Consider the following 20,414-nt stretch of genomic DNA (forward strand, 5'->3'; position numbering starts at 1 on the left):
CTTTCTCGATGGTTTTTGATGAATGACTATACCAATTAATAATATGTCGTTCAGAACCTAGAAAATGTAATATTATTCCACCTGCATCGTATCATGCCCAGGTACCCTTATGTTCATGTTCGGCCTTGCTCTCATAGTAGACTCGCGTTGGTGATCCCTGCTGCTACTCCAACACCCCCGAGCTCCCCGCAACAGTACACATGCACCACATGGACACCCAATGACGCGCAATCCTCACTGTTGCGCACCATGCATGCCCAAATAAGCCACGCACGGAACACAACACTGCGCGACGCCTGAGTGCACCATGTCGCGCAATCCGGGCTACTCGCGGGCGGGACCCAATGGAGGCTATGCCAACGGTAACGGCAGCTACAACGGGGGAGGATATAATGGATACGGCGGCGGCGACGGCAGCTACGACGGCCGACCGAGCGGGGAGCGACCGCGAAGACCAGGCGGATACGGCGGCATGAGCGCGCAGCAGGACGACTACCCACCCCGACCAAGCAATGAGCGCGAGCGACCCCGACGACCCGGTGGCTACGGTGGCCTTGCCCAAGAAGACGAGATGGAAAGGAGGCCCAGCGGAGACCGAGAGCGCAGGGCGGGTGGCTATGGGGGAGGCGGTTTTGCAGGGCGTGACGAGAGCCCTCGCCAGGTCACACGGCCCACCAGCATCGAGCGCAGCCAGGCGAAGCGACGCAGCGGAGAGCGCCAGAATGGGAGCCGCCCCAGGAACGCCAACAACGGACAGGGCAGCCAGGCCATCGAGGAAGTCCTTCAATATATACGGCAGAATTGGGACTTCATGACCAAAGACCAATGCGTTCCCATCGAAGTCGCCTTGAAGCTTATGGACTCAAGTTCGCTCGGTCTGGCAAGCCAAGCTGGCCAGTTCCAGCAGACACACGACCAGCTGCAGAATGCGCTCAAAGGCATCGTCAACGAGCACCACCAGGGTTTCAACAGTTCCATCGGTACCTTCCATCAGATCCAGTCCAGCCTGCAAAGTTCCCAACACCGTGTCAGGACCCTCAAAGGCTCGCTTGTCGCGGCCAAATCATCCCTCTCTACCGCCAAGCCAGAGCTCAGAGAGTTTGCGACCACATCCCAGAACTACGATGAGATGCTACAGATGCTCGACACGATTGAGAAACTACAGCTCGTCCCCGAGCGGCTGGAGGCTCGCATATCGGAGAAGCGTTTCTTGACAGCAGTAGACATACTACAGGATGCGCTACGCATGATACGGAAGACTGAGATGGAGAAGATTGGCGCCCTATCAGATTTGCGCACATACCTCAGCAACCAGGAAGTGTCTCTGACCGACATCTTGATCGAAGAACTCCACAGCCATCTCTACCTCAAATCCCCCTACTGCGAAGACAGGTGGAAGGAGTATGCCCAGAACCAAGTCAAGGGCGACCTGTCTCAGCGTGCACAGACTGATGCGAGAGGTCGGTTGCTCTACTACTTCCTCGATGGCCTTGATACGTCCGAACCAGTAAGTATGCCCACACAGATCATGTACACTACTCACACTTGCAGATGACCGATGACTCCACCCACAACCCCGAAACAGACACATTCCAGTACATACGGCTGGTCATGGAGGCACTGAACAAGATGAGCCGCCTAGACATGGCAGTAGACACCATCGAGCAACGCCTACCGGTCGAGCTCTTCAAGGTTGTCGACAAGTCTAACAACGAGGTCGCGCAACGGCACCCGAGTATACTGCGAGCTTACTCTGCCAAGAAGAAGGGCAAGGCAAAGACTGAGGTAGAAAACGAGGATGTCCGAACAACTTTGTTGAACGACTTGATGTGGACCCTTTATGCACGGTTCGAAGCGATTGCGGAAAGCCACCGGGTTGTGCACGATGTTGTGGCCGGCATCGTCCGTCGGGAGAACCGAGGTGCATCGAGTGCGACGTTGACCCGCGGCTTCAAAGAGTTGTGGAAGCTCTATCAAAGCGAGGTTGGTTATCTGCAGTACTGCATATGCTGCTCAGCTGACAGAATCTAGATGCGGTCACTGCTTCACGACTATCTTGCTACGGATGGCGAAGCGTCTTACAGAGGCGGCCAAGGCCAGGCATCTACTGGCAGCGCATTCTCTCGCGCTCCTCGGGACCGGAGCAAGCGCATGTTCAAGCTATCCGATGTGGATACAAAAGCATCTGAGCTCTCCAAAGAACGAGACGATCTTGAGGTCATCCTGAAGACATCTGTACCCGGACTTGTATCTGACTCCAAGAGACCAGAGGACGTCAACACCAACACGGCTACCAATCTCGATGGCAGTGCGACTGGGCATAAGTTGCTCGTTGAGCCTAGTGTGTTCAACATGGGCATACTATTACCGCCATCATTAGACTTCCTTAACCGGCTCAAGGAGGTTGTACCCTCGAACGCTGACATTAGCATGAGCACTTTGACCTCATTCTTGGACGATTTCCTCGTCAACGTCTTCCATCCGCAGCTCGATGAGACCCTTATCGAGTTATGTTCTCAGACCTTCATCGAGGTTGACTCATTCAACGAGGACACTCAATGGTCGAAACACTCCAAGAAGCCCATTTTCAAGGTACGTTCTCCATTCGTCATATGCTACTCTTGCTAATTCAACAGGGTACTGCACAATTCTTCACACTCATCACAGCTTTCTGCAAGATGCTGGATAACCTTCCCCATGACCAAGCGTTCTCCCAACTCATCGTCAATCAAATGGACACATACGCTCAGAAGTGCACTGGCTGGTATAAAGCCCTCGTCAGTCGATCACAGGCTACAGCAAGTGGTCGTCTAATGAAGGCTCCTGCCGTATGGTCAGAGTCTGAAGCAATGGAAGACCTCATCGCCCACCTGGTGCGAATAGACTCGTCCGACCAAGAGAGCTTGAACAAAGCCGTCGAAAGTGAAGTTGCTCTTTTGATCGAAGCAGTCGAAGCCGATGAGCCTCTAGATCAAGCAGACATGATACAGGACAAGAAGAGTATCGTTAGTTTATGTTTGCTGTACACAAGCATGAAGTGGCTGGCCACCAAGACCGCCCAACTTCGGCATATTAGTGATCGTGCCTCTGACCCGATCAACGCTGAGTCGAGTGGCCAGAGGCACAATAGACGGTGGACGCAGCTCTCCTCTGCCGATCCCAGGCCACAGAGCGCTCATATCTACCTCCCATTGAGCGCAGATACAGCCGCGTAAGTGTCTTGATATCCATGAAAGCCGTTTCTTACTAATGGACGAGCAGTATCTTCGACGCAGTAGTAGGAACCTACCAAGCCCTCAGCACGCGCGTACTCCGTACCCTGCACCTCTCCATCCGATCAACAATCCTGTACTCGCTCAACGCAAGCATCCAGCCCAACATCTACATCGACACTCTACTAAGCGACCCGGACCCCGCCATCCTAGCTCTAAACGCCACGCTCGTCTCCTTCGACACCGAAGTATCAACCTACATACCCACCGCGTCATACATGCACATCACACGCGGCCTCGCCACCCTAATGGACACCTACCTCCTCAACCTCTGCACCTCCAAAATCACACGCATGAACACCAACGGCTGCGCGCTGATGCAACTCAACATCCTCGTCCTGCAGCAGAACCTCAAGAACATCGAAGACGGCGCCACCCTACCCTACGCAGCCCTCTTCTTCGATCTCTTCACCGCAGGCCCAGACGCGATTATCGCTCGGGCCAAAGACTACGGTAAAGGCTTCGGGGTTCCGCGCAAAGTGTTTGGTGAAGAGGAAGTGAAGAGGTTGTTGCAGATGACGTATGAGGAGAAGTTGAATGCGGAGAATAGGGAGGCTAGTGTGCAGGCGAAGAGGGCGTTGGATGCGCAGTTGTTGGAGATTAGTGAGTTTATGTATTAGATATGCGCTGCTTCGAGTCTCCTGGGCCATTCTGTTGGTTGGCGGCGGTTCTGTTCAGGAAAGGCTGTTGTAGCTGTAGTATCACCTTGGCTATAGTGGCGAATTCAAACATGACTTTTATCTTTAGCCCGCACACAGCAATAGATCTGACATGTCAGCACGTTTTGGGAACTCGTGCAGCAGCATACATAGCCAAGACGGCGCCCGGGGCCGTACCCACTCCAAATCGTTGCAATCGAATCATCAGGAGCGCGAATACAAAAAGATGCGCCTGGGGTCATGCAAGCCCGCTGAGTCGCTTAGATCTACGCCCCTGTCATCTTCGGCGACGTTGTACGCGCACGGACGCCGCCTCGTGCGACGTCGCCGAACTGCTCATAAGGCTGGCCCAGTCATAGGGCTTCAGCTACGCCGCGGAACAGCGCGTTTTGCTGACATGATGTGGTATGATGGTTTTGTGGGAGGCTTTCACCGCTTTGTTATCGGGATGGATGTACAGGCGTTCTGCAAGAGAGTGTAACGCTGTCGAGGTGCGTGCTGGACCGAATCTATTGTCACAGGAAAGAACTGGAGTAGGTAGGAGTAGGCATGAAGCTACGCCGCACCGCACTGCAAGGAGACCTTCCAATAAGACCCCGAATCCGGCGTCTAATACTCAAACATACTGCATCCTGCATCCCAATCTTGTACGAGCGAATCACAAACACAACACCCACATACCATTCATCATCGCTTCTGCACGCCACGCTTTCATCACCCACACTCGCTTAGAACCGTTCGATACAGGCGTGCAGATACCCGTTGGAAGACAGCTTCCAGCCACAAGATTATGCTGATCTCACTTGATGATGGTGTAAGGGTGTTTCCTACCTGAGGTGTGCATGCATGTGAGGTGGCAGATCTCAGCGCCGCATATCGCAGATTTCAGGCCACCCCTTGCGGTGACCTGGATTGATTGTTGTCGCCGATGACAGTTTGTGATATCGGACCGTCGGGGTCTTCGCAGCGGGCTGTGGGTTGTCGGGGTCTGGGGCGTGAGTGTATCGGAGGGGGCAGACGCATGTTATATGCTTGCGGGCTACCCTTTCTTTGTTGGATTGTACTTGGCTAGCTCTTACGGATTTCGTGCGCAATAAGTGTACCTTCACTTAGATTCCCACCCAAAACAAAGGTATCACGAAGCATTTGATCAGGTTCGCGAGTTCAGTCATGTCTTCGGCTAGTACTGCGGAGGACGTGGAGAAGGCTGCTTCGGGCACTGACTATGCGCATCTAACCAACGATGAAGTCAAGAGCTTCAGCTGGGAGAACATCACTGTCACGGTCAAAGATAGGACGTCTAAACAGCCAATTGATCTCCTATCCAACGTGAGCGGCATGATCGAAGCCGGAGAGATGATGGCATTGATGGGTCCAAGGTACGTTCAGAGTATCCCAGCCTCATATACAGATACCTAACGAAAGTGACACAGTGGCTCCGGTAAAACGACTCTCCTCAACATCCTCGCCCACCGAGCCGCCATACCCAAAGCCACCATCCAACAAACACTTCGAGTCAACGGCGCGCCAACAACCCTATCCTCCTTCCGCAAACTAAGCAGCTACGTCGAGCAAGAAGACGACCTAATCGGGTCCCTCACCGTCCGCGAAACACTCTACTTCGCCGCTCAGCTCGCCCTCCCAAGGTAATCGGCATGGCCCCCTCCCTATCCCAAAGCATTCTAACTCACCACCCCTAGTTCCATCCCCCCCTCCTCCCGCAAAACCCTCATAACCTCCCTCCTTTCTTCCTTCGGCCTAACCCCCCAATCCGCCACACTAATCGGCACGCCCATCCGCAAAGGCGTGTCCGGCGGCCAAAAACGGCGTGTCAGCGTCGCCAGCCAACTCATCACTAGCCCCAGAATCCTATTCTTGGATGAACCGACCAGTGGCCTGGATTCGGCGGCAGCCTACGAAGTCATCAAGTTTGTACGCGATATAGCGAAGAAGTATAAGATTTTGGTGGTGGCGAGTATTCATCAGCCGTCGACGGCGACGTGGAGGTTGTTTGATAAGTTGATGTTGTTGAGTGGGGGGAAGGTGGTTTTTAATGGCGGGGTTGAGGGGGTGAAGGGGTGGTTTGAGGGGTTGGGGTATGAGGTAAGTCCCTATCGTTTAATCCGACCGTGTAACATTGGGGGACCAAGAAGCTGACATGTCACCTCTGCGTGTAGATGCCACTCTACACGAACCCAGCCGAATTCGTCATCGACCTCATCAACACGGATTTCTCACAGGACAGCACCACCGCCCAGCAACGCCTCACCCACCTCCACACGTCATGGGCTACCTCGCCCGCCGCAGCCTCACTAGCCACCTCCATCCAATCCTCCGCTACAAACACCACCAGCGTTCCCACGCCCCCCTCATCCTCTCCAGCCTCCACCAAAACCCACGCCTCCCCCCTCCACACCACCCTAACCCTAACCCACCGCTCCTTCCTAAAATCCCACCGCGACATCGTCGCCTACGGCATCCGCATAGCCATGTACCTCGGCCTCGCGGTAATGATGGGCACAGTCTGGCTGCGTCTCTCCCCCACGCAATCCAACATCCAAGCCTTCACCAACGCCATCTTCTTCGGCGGCGCCTTCATGTCCTTCATGGCCGTCGCCTACATCCCCGCGTACCTCGAAGACCTCGCCATATACAGCAAAGAGCGCGCGAACGGGCTGTACGGCCCCACGGCGTTTATGCTGAGTAACTTTGTCGTGGGTGTGCCTTACCTCTTTCTCATTACCATACTGTTCAGCGTGGTGAGCTACTGGTTAGGCAATTTCCGGCCCGGAGCCGACGGCTTCTGGATGTGGGTGCTGTGGTTGTTTTTGGATTTACTCGCCGCGGAGTCTCTAGTCGTTCTCCTCTCCTCGCTCATACCTATTTTTGTTGTTGCGCTGGCGGCCACGGCGTTTGCGAATGGCCTTTGGATGTGTGTGAATGGGTTTATGGTTCAGCCGGATACGCTCAATGTGTTTTGGAGGTATGTTTTTCATTATATCGATTATCAGGCCTACGTCTTTAGGGGTATGATGGTCAATGAGTTTGGGAAGAGGAGTTATGAGTGTGAGAGGTTGGAGGGCGGGGGGTGTCAGTGTATGTATCCGAGTGCGTTGCAGGATCAGTGTTTGGTGGATGGGAAGGCGGTGTTGGCGGTTTATGGGTTTGGGACGGGGCATACGGGCAAGTATGTGGGGTATTTGCTGGTGATTGTTGTGGTGTATAGGTTGTTGGGGTGGGCGGTTTTGTATTTGCGGAAGCATTGAGGAGGGTGGCGATGGTAATCCTTGTTTTGCGGTCTTTGCTTGGATCCTCGTAGATTAGACGAGACAAAACTGCTGTCGTTTCCGGATTCCTTTCTCCATCTCCTCGATTATCTCTCCATTCATGATCTCGTCCTTGTACACCTGGCCTAGAAGAAGGTAGTTCTCGCCCCGGCGGCGTAGCGCAACTGGCGTGTATGCTCCTTCTAAAACCACGATAAGATCTCCTTCTCGTAGACAGACAGAGCCGAGGCCATAAGATCCATCCTTGATACGAAACATTGCCCATTTGTGGAAGAAGCGGGACACAAGAGCTCCAAAGACTTTCCAACCAGTTCCAGCTTGACAAAAATCGTACCTGATTGTGCCATCTTCTGTTACATGTTTGGAAAGTACATATAGCAGTCTGATCCAATCCAAGAAACTCTGTAAGTATTCCGTCACGTTTTCTTCGTCGGCTTCGTAGTAACTGAAGTGGTGCCTGACCTGGCCTCCAGTCAATGTTCGTGCCATAGAGATCATGGCGGGACTCAGATCGCTGCCCGTTGGGGCTTCTTCGGATACCTCGTGCCGCCAGTAGTCGAGAATTATATCGACCGGGTATTCCACAATAAGCTTCGTACTTTCAAGTCGACCTACATAGCTGAGGTCTGAAACGTTTTCTTGCACTATGATCGTGCAAGAAACAGTTGCATATACTGAACCGCATACCACGAGTTGCCGGCCATGTGGCTGTGTGATACTCTCGTTCGGCTCAGTAAATTTATATGTTCCGTATGCGCTGGACGTAGGGGACAGCCCACCCATCATCTGATCATATGATACAGCCTGCCACTGATCCCATTGAGGAACCCACGACTCGTATCCTGGATGGCCGTCGTAGTCCGGGTCATGGTAGACGTGGCCAAAGATTGCAAGATCGCTAGTCCATCTAATAATTGCTGTGGCAGCGTCGTAGAACACCTCTGCGACAGACTTTTCGTAATCAATGGGAATAACGGTCCTTTCGTCGCCTAGCTCTCTCAGCCCAAGTATACCATATACCTTGTCTCGAGGATCCGTAGCATGCCAACGTCTATAAGTGCTGAGAGCTTGTAAAAGACGACATTTGTCCGACGACAGTGGACCGTTCGTTTTCCAGGCATAAGTCACGGGGGTTGTAATTGAGACGGGCCTTTGGTGTCGACTATACTTCATTTCCCAGCTCGCTAGACGAACTGCGGTATACTTGGAAAGTTCTTCGGTTCCCCAGTAGTATACCAAATCAGCTGCTAATCTGAACTCTTGTATACACCACATGCGACGAAACCAAGGATTAGAAAAAAAGGCTTGCAGTGAATGCCATGGTACGGAAGCGGTGAAAGCTGCGCCTGCGTCTGGTAAGCGCCAATTGGAATCGTAATCCGTTGGATCACCATCGATCAATTCCAAAGATTCGAAAAGACGCTTAACCTTTGAGGCGTGCTCATCCTCGTCGTTGCCAAGCCAAACAACGACGCGTTTGGCGCGAAGATAGATTGAATCCATGCGACGGACTTGCGAACTCTTCTCTTCATCGTCAGACTGAGCGATGCACAGTGCATCTGCCCAGACAATGCGCACCTCATTTGTCAGCCGCAACCTCACAAGCGCATCGTAGAGGCTCGCCGTCACCAAGTGCGTTGTACCGTTACAGAGGATCTCACGTCGGTCGTTTGAGTCGCCCCAGCAGTAGGAGAGTGCTTCATATGCGGGATTATCGTCGACCTCGTACTGGCGAAGCTCGCATGAGACTGGGAACTCAGGGGTTTGAGAGGGCAGTATGTGTAGCAGGCGCATCTGACTATTCGATAAACGCGTCGGATAGAGCGTCTCCATCGCGCAGAAGCGCTCGCAGGTCGAGCGACTGGTGAGTAGGAGACGATGCACAATCTAAGCAAGCGCAGCAAAAGAAGAGAAGCCAAAATGAGTAGAACAGAATCAGATGAGATAGCGGATATTCTTCCCTGTGCGCTTCTGTAGAACGGTGCAACTTTGATGGATGTATTGTCTCAAGCGGGGTAAAATGGATGCCTCAAGGGGTGGAAGCAGCGGCGAACAGAGGCTAGCCTGTTCTCGGCCTAGCCCGTAACTCCCCACTTTCGTGCATCCGGCCCGTCGATGCCCAGGAGGTCCCTCACTGGACAGCTCTTGCAAAATGACTCATTCTGTATCATGTCGCTACTGCGTATGGTCTCATAGGTTTGCACTCCCAGAGTGACTGCCAACATCGGAATACCGTGCAGCGATGATGTACAAAAGGCGCCGTGGCTGCCTCATCGTGCTTCCCAGTCATCTCTCAGGTTTTCCAGGCTCCGCACCACATACGTCGGTCAACACAGTATAGCGATATCAGCTTACCAGCATGGATACCTACGATCTTACGGATGAGAAAGGTCTTCAGCAATACCTCGAAGCGAACCAATTCCCGGCAGCCAGCGTGCAGCTCCTCTCAGGAGGCAATGCAAATTACGTCTTCCGCGTTACGAAGCATGACGGCTCCACGAGCATCTTCAAGCATGCAGAGCCTGTCCTGAAACTCAACAAGGACTTTGCACTCGATCCTGCCCGCATGGATTATGAGGTTCGGATTCTAGAAACACTATCTTCCACGAAGAGCCCTCTACCCACGAGCCTTACGAGCTCGAACGTACACGCGGCGAGGTTTTTGAGCTACGATCAATCAGAAAAGCTGCTCCAGATCGAGGATGGCGGGCGTCGTAACCTGAAGGACGCTTATACGGACCCGAAGCTCGACATATTGTACATTGGAGAGCAGCTTGCGACATGGCTCGCTGCCCTGCATGTATCAGCAAAGAACTTCTCGCTCGCTTCAGCGCACGAAGGACAAGACAGCAGCAACAACCCCATTGCTGTCAACGTATACCGATACTCTTACAACGATCTGCACACCGCGTTGACGCAGTTCGGTCACGACCCCCAGCTTGCTGATCTTGTCAACGAAAAATTCGGCAGTCTACTCGCAACAGACGACGAGTGCCTATGCCATGGCGACTTCTGGCCTGGAAACATCCTCGTCCGGGACCTTGAGTTGCAGCCGGTTGGGCTGACCATCGTGGACTGGGAGATGGTGCGTCGTGGCACCAGCGCAACGGATGTCGGTCAATTCGCTGCTGAGGCATTTCTTCTTGATCGCTTTCGAGGTGGTAGAGGGCTACTCGGTGTGTTCTTGAATGCATATATCGCAGCTCGTGGGCATACAGAGGTGCTCGGCAAGGCGTGGCTAACGAGGATGGTGGTGCATTGGGCAGTTCACATTGCATTCTGGCCGACTAGAATTGCGTGGTCTGATCAGGAAGATACTGGGTCGCTCGTTCATATTGGCGTTGTCACTTTGCAGAATGTTCTGAATGACGACTGGGAGAAGGTCCTGCAGTCACCGCTGTTAAGAGACGTGAAGGAGAAGTACGCCACGCTACTGTCACGACCATGAGGTCTTTCAACGATGAAAACAATTCTTCAATGTTTGGTGTCGAAAGCACCTGTGTGGGCACCCTCATTTCTAAAGATGTTAGTTACTATCCTGCCAGCAGACCCCACTCTACTGATCACATGCTGAGGGTGTGAGGGAATTTGTACCTAATCATAAGAACCTTCCACTCATTCCTTATATCGCTTAGTCAAGCAAACAAAAGCTTTCACGCGGATATATAAGGACTCATCATGGTCACCACCAACTATCATCTACCATGTCATCGACCAACGCGATGTCTACACCACTCTCACCCGACGATATCTCTCGAATCATAGGCCGACTCAAGACTGCGCTTGGAGAGATAGCACAAGTGCTACTTGAAGATATTTTACCACGTATGTCGACAACACAAGTAGCCCAGACACAAGCCCATGTGTCAAAGATCGTGAACGGACTTGTTCGTGCCTTTATACAGGAAACCAACAACGGGAACGAGCATCCATCACTATTGCAGCAACTGTACACCATGCTGCAACAAGACGTCGCACCTGTAACCCCTTCAGATGTACAGGTGTCAGACGAACGGTTGCTTGCTATCGTTGATAAAGTTGAAAGCTGGAGGGACTTGGTGCAAACGGGAGCGTTTGAGTGCCCGGACGAGCTAGAAGCCGCGTTGTTAGCGCTGAACTTAGACGAACAATCGTAGAAGGTACTGGTGTTGAGGACAATGAGATTGGCAGGAGGGGGGTTTGGGGTTATGGATGTGATAGGAGGGAATTAGACGAATAAATAGCAGCCAATATTGGCATAGGTAATACAGGTAGTTGGGATGCTGGTTCGAACTCTCGATAGCTATAGGCTTGATGGTTACTCTGCTCTTCGTCTCCAGTGGTCCACAATCGGTAATGCGTCCTGATCTTCCTAGCAACTTTCTTTCGACTTCAGCAATTACTGCACCTTCTTCGCCCCCGATGCAATCTCAATGTCCGCTAATGCAGCCTCTCGCCAGAACCAGACAGCGGCAAGCGTCGCGCCCGGGCCACCACCACCCGTCAGTGCCGCGATAACAAGAAAGCTCTCGAAGATATTTTCGAGCGTCGCCTCTCCGTTCCTCATCCGCTGCACATCACAGACAGCGACCCAGGACGGGATGATGTACATTAATCCAATGATGAGCCAATCCCACTGGAAGATGAACAGCAAACCCCAATCAGCGTTCCTCTTCCAGGTATAGGTACTGGGCAAGAAGACGCGGGCGTACGTAACATCGGGGTCTGTCGATAGGGAAATGCCGCGGATGGCGTACCAATGAGTTGCCACACAGAGAACGAAAAGGAGAGCGTAGAGAACTTTGAGATGTCGAACGTCTGCATTCTTGTTGCTCGCGGTAACGGCTGTCGAGGTACCGGAGAGGGAGACGAGCCACATAGGAATGCCGGTAAGGATGGGCGTGATTTGCCAGAATGCTAGGAGGTTCTGCATCCTGTCTGCGCTTTGGCCGGGAAGGAACAATGCGACCGTAGGCACAACGTAGAACAGGAAAACGCCCGGTAGGATCACGCGCGCGTAAGGCAGCGGGACAGTGCGTCCGCTCTCAAAGTAGGCCTTGGGCTGCGAGACGCGATGGAGGACTAGCCACCAGATAGTGACGATGCAAGCTGCTCCAACATTCTGATAGACGAAGGCCCAGATGGAAATACTGCATAATGTCAGCTACGTCCGATTTCGCCAGATCTTACATTGGCAGACTTACTATTTCAGCCAACTATTCTGATTTCGCTGCCGGTACGCCTCAACATTGTTGATCGTGACAAGGGCCGTGATTTGGATGAGGAAGTAAAGTTGTTGCCAATAATATGGCTCGTTCCATCGCATCGGGCCGGCTAGGAAGGCAGCAACCAGGAAAGACAGACCTTCGTCCACCAGATAGATGCCTGTGTAGTTCTTCTTGAGAAGCACACCATTTGGGAAAACGCCCGATGCTGCTGTTTCTAGAAAGCCCACAGGAATATCATTCATCGCGGTCGTGATGCGCATGGTATAGAACCCGAGCGCGGCCAACACGGCCATGAGAGCCAGTAGCGCATTGTTGTTTGGGCGGCCGACGTTTGCTGTTGATGTTGCCATGGTGGGCTGTTGCTGACGCTCAGGACATCTGGTGTGTAGTGGCAGACAAGTTTGGTTTTATTCGTCGTCCCGCGTAAGTGCTCGGCCTCACTTGGCAAGCTTCGCCCTCTCCTGTTAAACTCAATACGGAGAATACGACACCTATTACTTGCGGGGCTTGCTTATGTAAAGCGGCTCAAGGCCCGGTGGGCCTATTGCTGCTTGGCTGTGGCTGTCTGAGCAACCTCTTCATCATCAGGCGATGCTGTAGCGTGCCGATGTTATCGCAAAGCAACGACGAGAAGACAACAGGGCTCGGAGCGTTCGACAATGGTCCCATGCGGACGAAGAATGTCTCACGTGACCCAAGCGTGGTCGGACAGCTGCGTCATGTAACCCTGGAAGGCTGCCGAGGTCGGTCCGCGACGGACAGATCTATACGGGTTTTATCCGGAAATCGAACTCATAGGTGAGAAAAAGGTCTACCATCAAATGGAGCGAATGTCGTTTTTACTGTCCCTGGAGTGTTGATCCAGGTAAGTATACCGAATGTATGGTTCGGGCCTTTCGGCTAAGCGGCACACTCGATGGCCGGAACGTGTTTCAACGGCGTTGGTGTTGATGGCCATCCGGTTTTAGACGTGACGTCAATGCACCGCTTCACGATATGCCTCCATCGATATTCCTTTTCAAAGAGCAAATTTCACGGTGCGAATAGAAGGAAAAGCTGCATCTAGCCCAAAAGAAAAGACGGCTCGCATCGCTTTGCGGGGTGATGTGCAGCAGTGGTACCTGCCAAGCGCCCAACGCGATGAAGGCGGACGCGGAGGTGCCGAGATCGCGTCCTCCACGCGACGCTAGGGAATGATGTCATAGCATCCTTTCATCGCCTTCCGACGCAAGCTGGAGCAAGCACCACCAAGAATCTCCGTCTTATGCATGGACGCCACCAGATCGAGTATGGCGCATCCAATTTATGATGCGCTCTCCAGCGCTATTACGCATTGGCGCCCTCCAAGTCTCGGAACCTTGGCTGCCAGGGTTTGACAGCGCGTCGCGTCTTCCCTCTTGTATGCTTGTCTCTCTTGTCAAACCTTGCCTGCATCCTCTTCCTTACTCCCATTCACAACGATACCCCAGAGCCCCTAAAAGGCCCGAAAGTCATACAAAATGGTTGGAGGCAGACGCAACGTTCTCAACAGCCACGACAACAGCAACGGCAATGTCAACCGTCGCCACAATGTCGAACAGTTCAGCAAGTACCAGCGCGTCGACCTGGAAAGCGGATATGGAGCGATTACCCCCGTCAAGCCGAAGCGTAGATTTCGCGATGCGATTGAACAAACCGTCAAAGACAACCGCGCCAATGAAATGAAACAGAAGTTGATCGACAACATCGACCATGAAGCGCTCGAAATCTATAGAAAGAGTGACGAGAGCGTATGTTGCAAACGATCCAACTGCTCATACAGATGCTAACATCCACCCTCAGTTGAAATCTATAAAGAACAAGAAGGTACGCGGTTTCTACGAGGAACAGAACGAGCGCCTGGACGACTGGGCCGAAGTCGACATGGTTGTTTCTTCACTCGCCGACGACATCGTCGATAGTATGAATCCGCGAGACGTCGATGGTGATGGTGTGGCAGAAGACCGGGGGCCATTGGGCAACAGCGGAGAGGACTTGGAACCTTTTCTACCCGAGGAGGAGCGCAACAAGCGAGCAAAGTCCGCTAAGCACGCGAGATGGGCGATCAATGTAGGTCCCAAACTTGAAGCAAGCCTTCACCAGCTAACATGGTACAGATCAACGTAATCGTAAATATCCTTCTCCTCGCGGCCAAGGGTGTAGCAGCCATTTGGTCCAGCTCCCTATCCTTGATCGCATCTCTCGTCGATTCGGCCCTTGACTTGCTCTGCACAGTCATCATCTGGACTACCAACAAGCTTGTAAGCTGGCGTGTGGAGGGTTTGCGAAAGAAGTTCCCTATCGGCCGCCGACGTCTCGAACCAATTGGCATCCTGGTCTTTTCCATCCTCATGGTCATATCGTTCCTCCAGATTCTGCAAGAATCGGTCAAGAAGCTCCTGCCAAGTGGTGACCACAGTGTGTCTCAATTGCCACCAGCCGCTATCTTCGCCATGGTAGCTACAATCGTTGTCAAGGGCACTATTTGGGTAGGATGCGCAAGGGTCAAGACAACACAAGTACAAGCCTTGGCACAGGACTGCAAGACTGGTAGGCTCATTGTCTTCGCCTCTTCGAAAACTATGACTAACAAAAGCAGATGTTATCTTCAACACGCTCTCCCTCCTGTTCCCGCTCATTGGAGGCCACGTCGGCGTCTGGTGGCTCGATCCCCTCGGCGCAGCTTGCCTTTCGCTTTTCATCATCTACGACTGGGCTTGCACTTGCTTCGAGAACGTCACCCGTTTGACCGGTGAGCAGGCCAGTGACCGTGTGGAACGCAAGATGATGTATATGGCATACCGCTTCTCGCCCCTCGTCGAGGGCTTCAAAAGCCTCAAGTGCTACCACGCGGGTGACGGTGTCTGTGTGGAGATCGATGTGCTCATGAAAGAGGAGACGCCCTTGAGGAAGTGCCATGACATCGCGGAGACCCTGCAGTACTGTCTAGAGGGCCTGAACGAGGTGGACCGTGCTTTCGTCACTATGGATTGTGAGTATTTGAATACAGAGAATAGTGGTTGTGGATATAACGCTAATGTCTTGCAGACACTTCCCAAGGTCCTACCGGCCACGCTGGCAGCTAGATTTATGCATTCGAGCGATTTGCATTCGCCGCCGTCATTGGCTGGTCGCATAGCATACATGGCGTTCAGTCAGTATCATACATACCTGTGTTTTTCTCATCATTTCCAGCGTACTAGCATTCTATTTTCCAATATTACAATCAGTACAACTTTACAACAATCACTATTGTCCCTCTACGTCATTGCTGTGTTTGCTAATCCACGCTATGACCTTTTGTAGTTCGCGAGAGACGCGTGACGTTCAAAACACGAAACTGATGACCCAGTCTCGACAAAACCTCGTGCTTGTTGACAAAGAGGCGAGAGTCGCAACGCTTGCCACCCTTCCACAATACCTATCTGTCCCTGAAGACACAAGCGCGAGCGCACCCACACTCGACTCAGCCACAGTCCTTCACCGACGCTGGAGTTCCCCGAAATGAACCCGCTCACGTTCAGCGATCGCGACGATTTCCTCGCCCACGGGCTCGAGCGCGCCGAATGCAACATCTGTAGAGAACCATTCGACAACGCTCATTGGCCGCATCAAATTCGCGCATGTGGACATGTGTTCGGAAGGGTTTGCCTCGAGAGGTGGCTGCAACGGTCGGACAGCAAGGGCACGTGTCCACAGTGCAGAAGCATTCTCTTTGGGGCGGAGTCTGACTCTGATTCTGACGAGGTCTTTCCTGTTCCTGATTCTGAAGATGACGAGGTCTTTCTTGTTCCGAATTCTGAAGATGGTTATTCTGACCGGGACTGGGAGAATGAATCTTATTACGAGTCCGTTGTTAACGATTACTCTGATTACGAACCCGACCCTCCAACTATGGCTGACCCACGCCATCAGTTTGAAGCCTTGCAGGACCGCCACTTGCGAGGTTGCCCACTGCGTTTGCTCAACATATGCGATTCCAGTGGATTTCTGGTCAAGCTGTGGAAAGAGATGGCAAACGCTTTCGAGCCGGATGGACGAGAGATGTATGTGGACGCATGGCTTCCCCGTATCACTGGCCTCATCCGATATCTGCTTGAAGGGCTCGGCTTGCCGGACGACAACCGTGATCGCACGACCATGGCTCTGGAACTAGACGCCTACAAGGCACAATGTCTTACCTTCTTGGGTTACACTCGCCCAAGGTTTACCAACTACCCATTTGTGCTACTTTCACGAAACATGATACAAATCGCACGCATATTCCCTCGCGGTGTCATCCCCGATCCGATCCTTTGGCGCGCCTTAATCTGCTTCGAGAGCTTAGGGAGATCGGATGCGAACATTGCATTCTGCGATCTTCAACAATGCGACGAGCTTATGCTGACTCGAAGCACTGATCCAAATCCGGGAGAGAGAAGGTCTTACCAAAAGTACGTTTGGCCTCGTACAGCAGCTCGCTTATATTTCCTTCTGGTCCTGATGGCGCATGACTGCAAGTACAATCTCGAACCAGACGATGTCTATGATGCTAGAGATGTGGCGAGGTTATTGCAGTCACTCAACACGCCCGTCATGTCCGTAGGATCGTGGATGGATATGCCGGACGCAGCACCACAGACACGCATCAGGAATGACATCTCGATGGATTTCTGCGAGCGCGCAGCTCGATTCCATCACGGAGCGCAGATCGGTAACCCACAAACCGTGCCTAGCAGAGAGCTAGCTGATGCGCGTACACGAAGGGGACTTATCTTCTGCCACATTAGAGGCTTCTGGCTAAGTGCCGATGCACCCGACACCACTGCTTACGACGGGACGGATGATCATATGCGGTTTGGGATTGACCGAGGCTTTTTTGGGGCGTATGGTCATGACGATGGCTCCGAGGCAGGCGATGATTAGGCGTAGAATGTCGTGGAAGACGAAAAATAATTTCCAATTTGTCATAACCGTCGCCAACATCAGATAGGAGGTGTGGACTTCAATAGAGCGTCGGGTGTGTTCTGATCGAACATGAAGATTGGAGTTAGATATTGGACCTCATCGGGAGAGATGGAACATAAGATAGCTTTCGTAATACATCACAGTACTTATCATTCTGACAATTTACACTTTTCCATTCGTTGGGTATCTCTAATCAAACACCACATGAAGCACACGAAAAACAAAAAGACAAAGCTAACTAAGAAAGGACCTTCTCGTCGGAAGACGCGAGCCAGAAACCAGAACAGTATATAACCCAAAAAAGACATTCATCCGAAGACACGATCTGGATCCCAAGAACTCAGTCACGACTCCGTTTTACGCGCTCGCTGCTCTCAGAGTCAGCAGGCCCTCGTGCACCCCTCTTCCTCGCAGCACGCTCTTCCTCTTCAGTGAGCTCAGCGGGCTCTTCTCGCAACCGCTTCAAATCTTGCTCATCGTCATCGTGCGGAATGTCAGCGAGGCTGCGCTTGCCGTTGGAGGGAACTGGCGCTTCTGCCCCATCAACAAAATCTGTGGCGGGGACTTGGCCCGTAACCGGATCCCGATCAGCCACGTGTTGAGCGACCAGCTTCTTCATGTTGGCCATGTCGCTCCAATACATCCCCCTCTCCTTCATATATTCCCGATACTTCGGAAGATCGTTCATTCTCGACCTATCCTCGAAGTACTGGCGCTCTTTCTTCTTTGCGAGATCTTTCATGTCATCCCAGCTGAGGGCGCCATCCCCATTCACCGCCTTCTTTAGCGCAAAGTTAGACGTTGAGATGCTTTGAAAGAGGATCTCGAGAGGTTTCTGACGACGGGCGCAGCGTATAAACCCAGAGAGTTCCTCGTTCTCCGCCTTCACGTCTTGTGCGGCCAGAGCTTCCATGCACCTCCAGACGATTTGTTCCTTACCGTGAGGATTCAGGTCGTCGTAAAGAGCTTGTATGATATCGACGGTCTTTGCCATGTCGATTTGGGGTCCCCCATTGCTATCGCGTCCTTTGAATCGGGGATGCTTGATGAGATAATCTATCATAACATCTATGTCCGATCGCTTCTGGAACGAGATATTAAATTGGCCTCGAAATTTCTTCAAGGCAGGGTCTTCGTCGTTTTTGAGCATTTCTGCCCGTGCGTTACATAAGAGCCTGGTGAATCGCTCTTTGATCGACTCCGGCTCTGGTGTCGTCGGCTCTTCTGGTATGAGAGCCTTCGGACCCGTCACAGAGGCGCCGACGATCGACGTCTGAGCTGCAGCGGGAGGACTAGCTGACTGCGCAGTAGTATTGGCAGCAGTCGGGGAGGAGCCAGTATCCTTTGTAGGATAGTTGCTGACTTTTGGGATGACAACACGCTCTCCTTTTGCGTATTTCTCCAGCTTGTTGAACTCTGCGTTATGCAACAGCTTATTCTTCATGGCGGATTCGAGAGCCTTGCCAAGCCCTCTCGCAGATGTTGCGTTGTTGACATAGTCAAGGATCTCGACCGGAATCCGGTTCGCCTGTCTCTCTTGAATCATCATTGGAAGAGCTTTTTGCAGAACGAGGTGAAGATCAGGAATCAACTCCAGCAGATAATCGACCTTGCCGTTCCACCAATGATTGCTTGTGTTTGCCTGGACTCTGGACCTCGCTCGTGATTCAGTAGTGCTCTCAGGCGGGGGCGCGTCAACCATGTTCTGCTCCTCGGTATCCACGCGGCTGGTGACTTGAACGTCATCCATACCGTCCTGTTCAGTACCGGAAGTATCGCGAGGAGCTGGTGGTGACTCTATCCCGTCCATGGTCTGGCTGAACTCTGGCCGCGTGTTTTGAGAGTCGACCGGACGAGAATGAGTAGGTTCTGGGATGCAGACTTCCATCGCTTCGGTTTGCGATGCTGCTCCAAGGACGATCGACAGCTCACTAGTACTGACATCGCAGTCTGTGATATCTGTCGAGTGTGTCTGTTGATGAGTATTGGGCTGGTTCTCACGTACACCGGCGGCGGCAAAGTGGACGGTGCCGTTGTTATCGTTGCCGTCCTCGTTGTTGTATTCTGTAACGGGCGGATCTGTCGCGCCGTCGTTACTCTGGGGGGCCCTTGTAGGCTCGATAGTGGTTGATGGCTCTGCCGAGACTGCATCAATAGGCGCTTTGACTTCAGCAGGAGTGCTCTTGTCGTCACCGACAGCGTCGTATAATTCGGTGGAGTCTTCTACTCTGTCAGTGGCTTGGTCAAACTCAGGAGACATTGGCGCCTCTGTGGTGAATGTGCTACAGCTGCTGACCGACGAGAATAGAGACACATCGTCGGACGAATTGTCAGACGACTCGTCGGAGAATTCCTCGTCGCTGGTGCGGTCGGGTAGAGGAATATTACTGGCGTAATCAAGAACGGATACGACGCGGGGTGCATGGAGAAGTATGTGCTCTTCAGCTTTCGAAAGTGACGGAAGCGGCTTCTTGCTCGCGACGTCCAGATAGTACTCGTCAAAGGTTTGGTGGGGCTTCAAAACTTTGAAGGCGGTACACAGTTCTTCGAACGTGCACTTTGGGTTCTGGGTGACGTCCTTGTACTGCTGAGAGTGTCGCGGTGTGATAGCGGCAGAGCGGGAACGTGTCTGCCTGCTGGAAGACTCGCGAGGTCTCTGTGGGGAGGTCTGTTTCGCGTTAATATAGTGAATGCACATCAAACGGTGCAAATCTCACGGTGTTGTTGCCCGTTGGGGGCTGCGCGGCGCTCATCACGTTCTGGACTGAAGCAACGACGACCGGTACCATCTTAGCGAGCGTCTGCTCCGGCGCGCCAGCCTCATACGTCGGGCGGAGAGCGGCGAGTAGGCGAGAAACAATGCGTTCCTCCATAGCCTCCAGATACTCAACCAACTGAGGGGACAAGGAGCCGTCAGGGGGCAAGACGGGGGCGGAGCTTGTGATAGCCATTGCAGGAAGCTACAGGTCGATAGGAAAAGAGGTGTCTGACAGAAGAATTGTGTGTAGTATTGCAAGAATGTAG

The 20,414-nt window shown here is 52.7% G+C and overlaps 7 protein-coding genes across 7 annotated transcripts; 4 read left to right on the top strand and 3 right to left on the bottom strand.

Annotated features, from left to right (window-relative positions):
• Positions 1-307: 307 nt before the first annotated feature.
• On the top strand, positions 308-3,892 carry J4E79_008484 (uncharacterized protein; the record flags this gene model as incomplete). Its single annotated transcript, XM_049357341.1, has 5 exons — positions 308-1,507; positions 1,552-1,983; positions 2,032-2,592; positions 2,637-3,211; positions 3,262-3,892. The coding sequence occupies 5 exons, from the start codon at positions 308-310 to the stop codon at positions 3,890-3,892; spliced, it is 3,399 nt and encodes a 1,132-aa protein (XP_049208239.1).
• Positions 3,893-5,101: 1,209 nt separating this feature from the next.
• Positions 5,102-6,964, top strand: J4E79_008485 (uncharacterized protein; the record flags this gene model as incomplete). The annotated part of the gene is made up of 5 exons (XM_049357342.1): positions 5,102-5,310; positions 5,365-5,577; positions 5,632-6,034; positions 6,109-6,914; positions 6,943-6,964. 5 exons carry the CDS (start codon positions 5,102-5,104, stop codon positions 6,962-6,964), a joined length of 1,653 nt encoding a protein of 550 aa, XP_049208240.1.
• Positions 6,965-7,251: 287 nt separating this feature from the next.
• J4E79_008486 (uncharacterized protein) lies at positions 7,252-7,922 on the bottom strand (the record flags this gene model as incomplete). The annotated part of the gene is made up of 2 exons (XM_049357343.1): positions 7,252-7,837; positions 7,906-7,922. The coding sequence occupies 2 exons, from the start codon at positions 7,920-7,922 to the stop codon at positions 7,252-7,254; spliced, it is 603 nt and encodes a 200-aa protein (XP_049208241.1).
• Positions 7,923-9,577: 1,655 nt separating this feature from the next.
• J4E79_008487 (uncharacterized protein) lies at positions 9,578-10,666 on the top strand (the record flags this gene model as incomplete). The annotated part of the gene is made up of 1 exon (XM_049357344.1): positions 9,578-10,666. One exon carries the CDS (start codon positions 9,578-9,580, stop codon positions 10,664-10,666), a length of 1,089 nt encoding a protein of 362 aa, XP_049208242.1.
• Positions 10,667-11,596: 930 nt separating this feature from the next.
• J4E79_008488 (uncharacterized protein) lies at positions 11,597-12,775 on the bottom strand (the record flags this gene model as incomplete). The annotated part of the gene is made up of 2 exons (XM_049357345.1): positions 11,597-12,347; positions 12,402-12,775. 2 exons carry the CDS (start codon positions 12,773-12,775, stop codon positions 11,597-11,599), a joined length of 1,125 nt encoding a protein of 374 aa, XP_049208243.1.
• A 1,149-nt stretch (positions 12,776-13,924) lies between these two features.
• On the top strand, positions 13,925-15,529 carry J4E79_008489 (uncharacterized protein; the record flags this gene model as incomplete). The annotated part of the gene is made up of 5 exons (XM_049357346.1): positions 13,925-14,194; positions 14,247-14,513; positions 14,561-14,993; positions 15,043-15,435; positions 15,492-15,529. The coding sequence occupies 5 exons, from the start codon at positions 13,925-13,927 to the stop codon at positions 15,527-15,529; spliced, it is 1,401 nt and encodes a 466-aa protein (XP_049208244.1).
• A 2,201-nt stretch (positions 15,530-17,730) lies between these two features.
• On the bottom strand, positions 17,731-20,341 carry J4E79_008490 (uncharacterized protein; the record flags this gene model as incomplete). The annotated part of the gene is made up of 2 exons (XM_049357347.1): positions 17,731-20,058; positions 20,108-20,341. 2 exons carry the CDS (start codon positions 20,339-20,341, stop codon positions 17,731-17,733), a joined length of 2,562 nt encoding a protein of 853 aa, XP_049208245.1.
• Positions 20,342-20,414: the final 73 nt, after the last annotated feature.

This window comes from Alternaria viburni, assembly GCF_023758015.1.
Source record: "Alternaria viburni strain BMP 2772 chromosome Unknown scaffold_20, whole genome shotgun sequence".
NCBI classification, from domain to species: Eukaryota; Fungi; Ascomycota; class Dothideomycetes; order Pleosporales; family Pleosporaceae; genus Alternaria; species Alternaria viburni.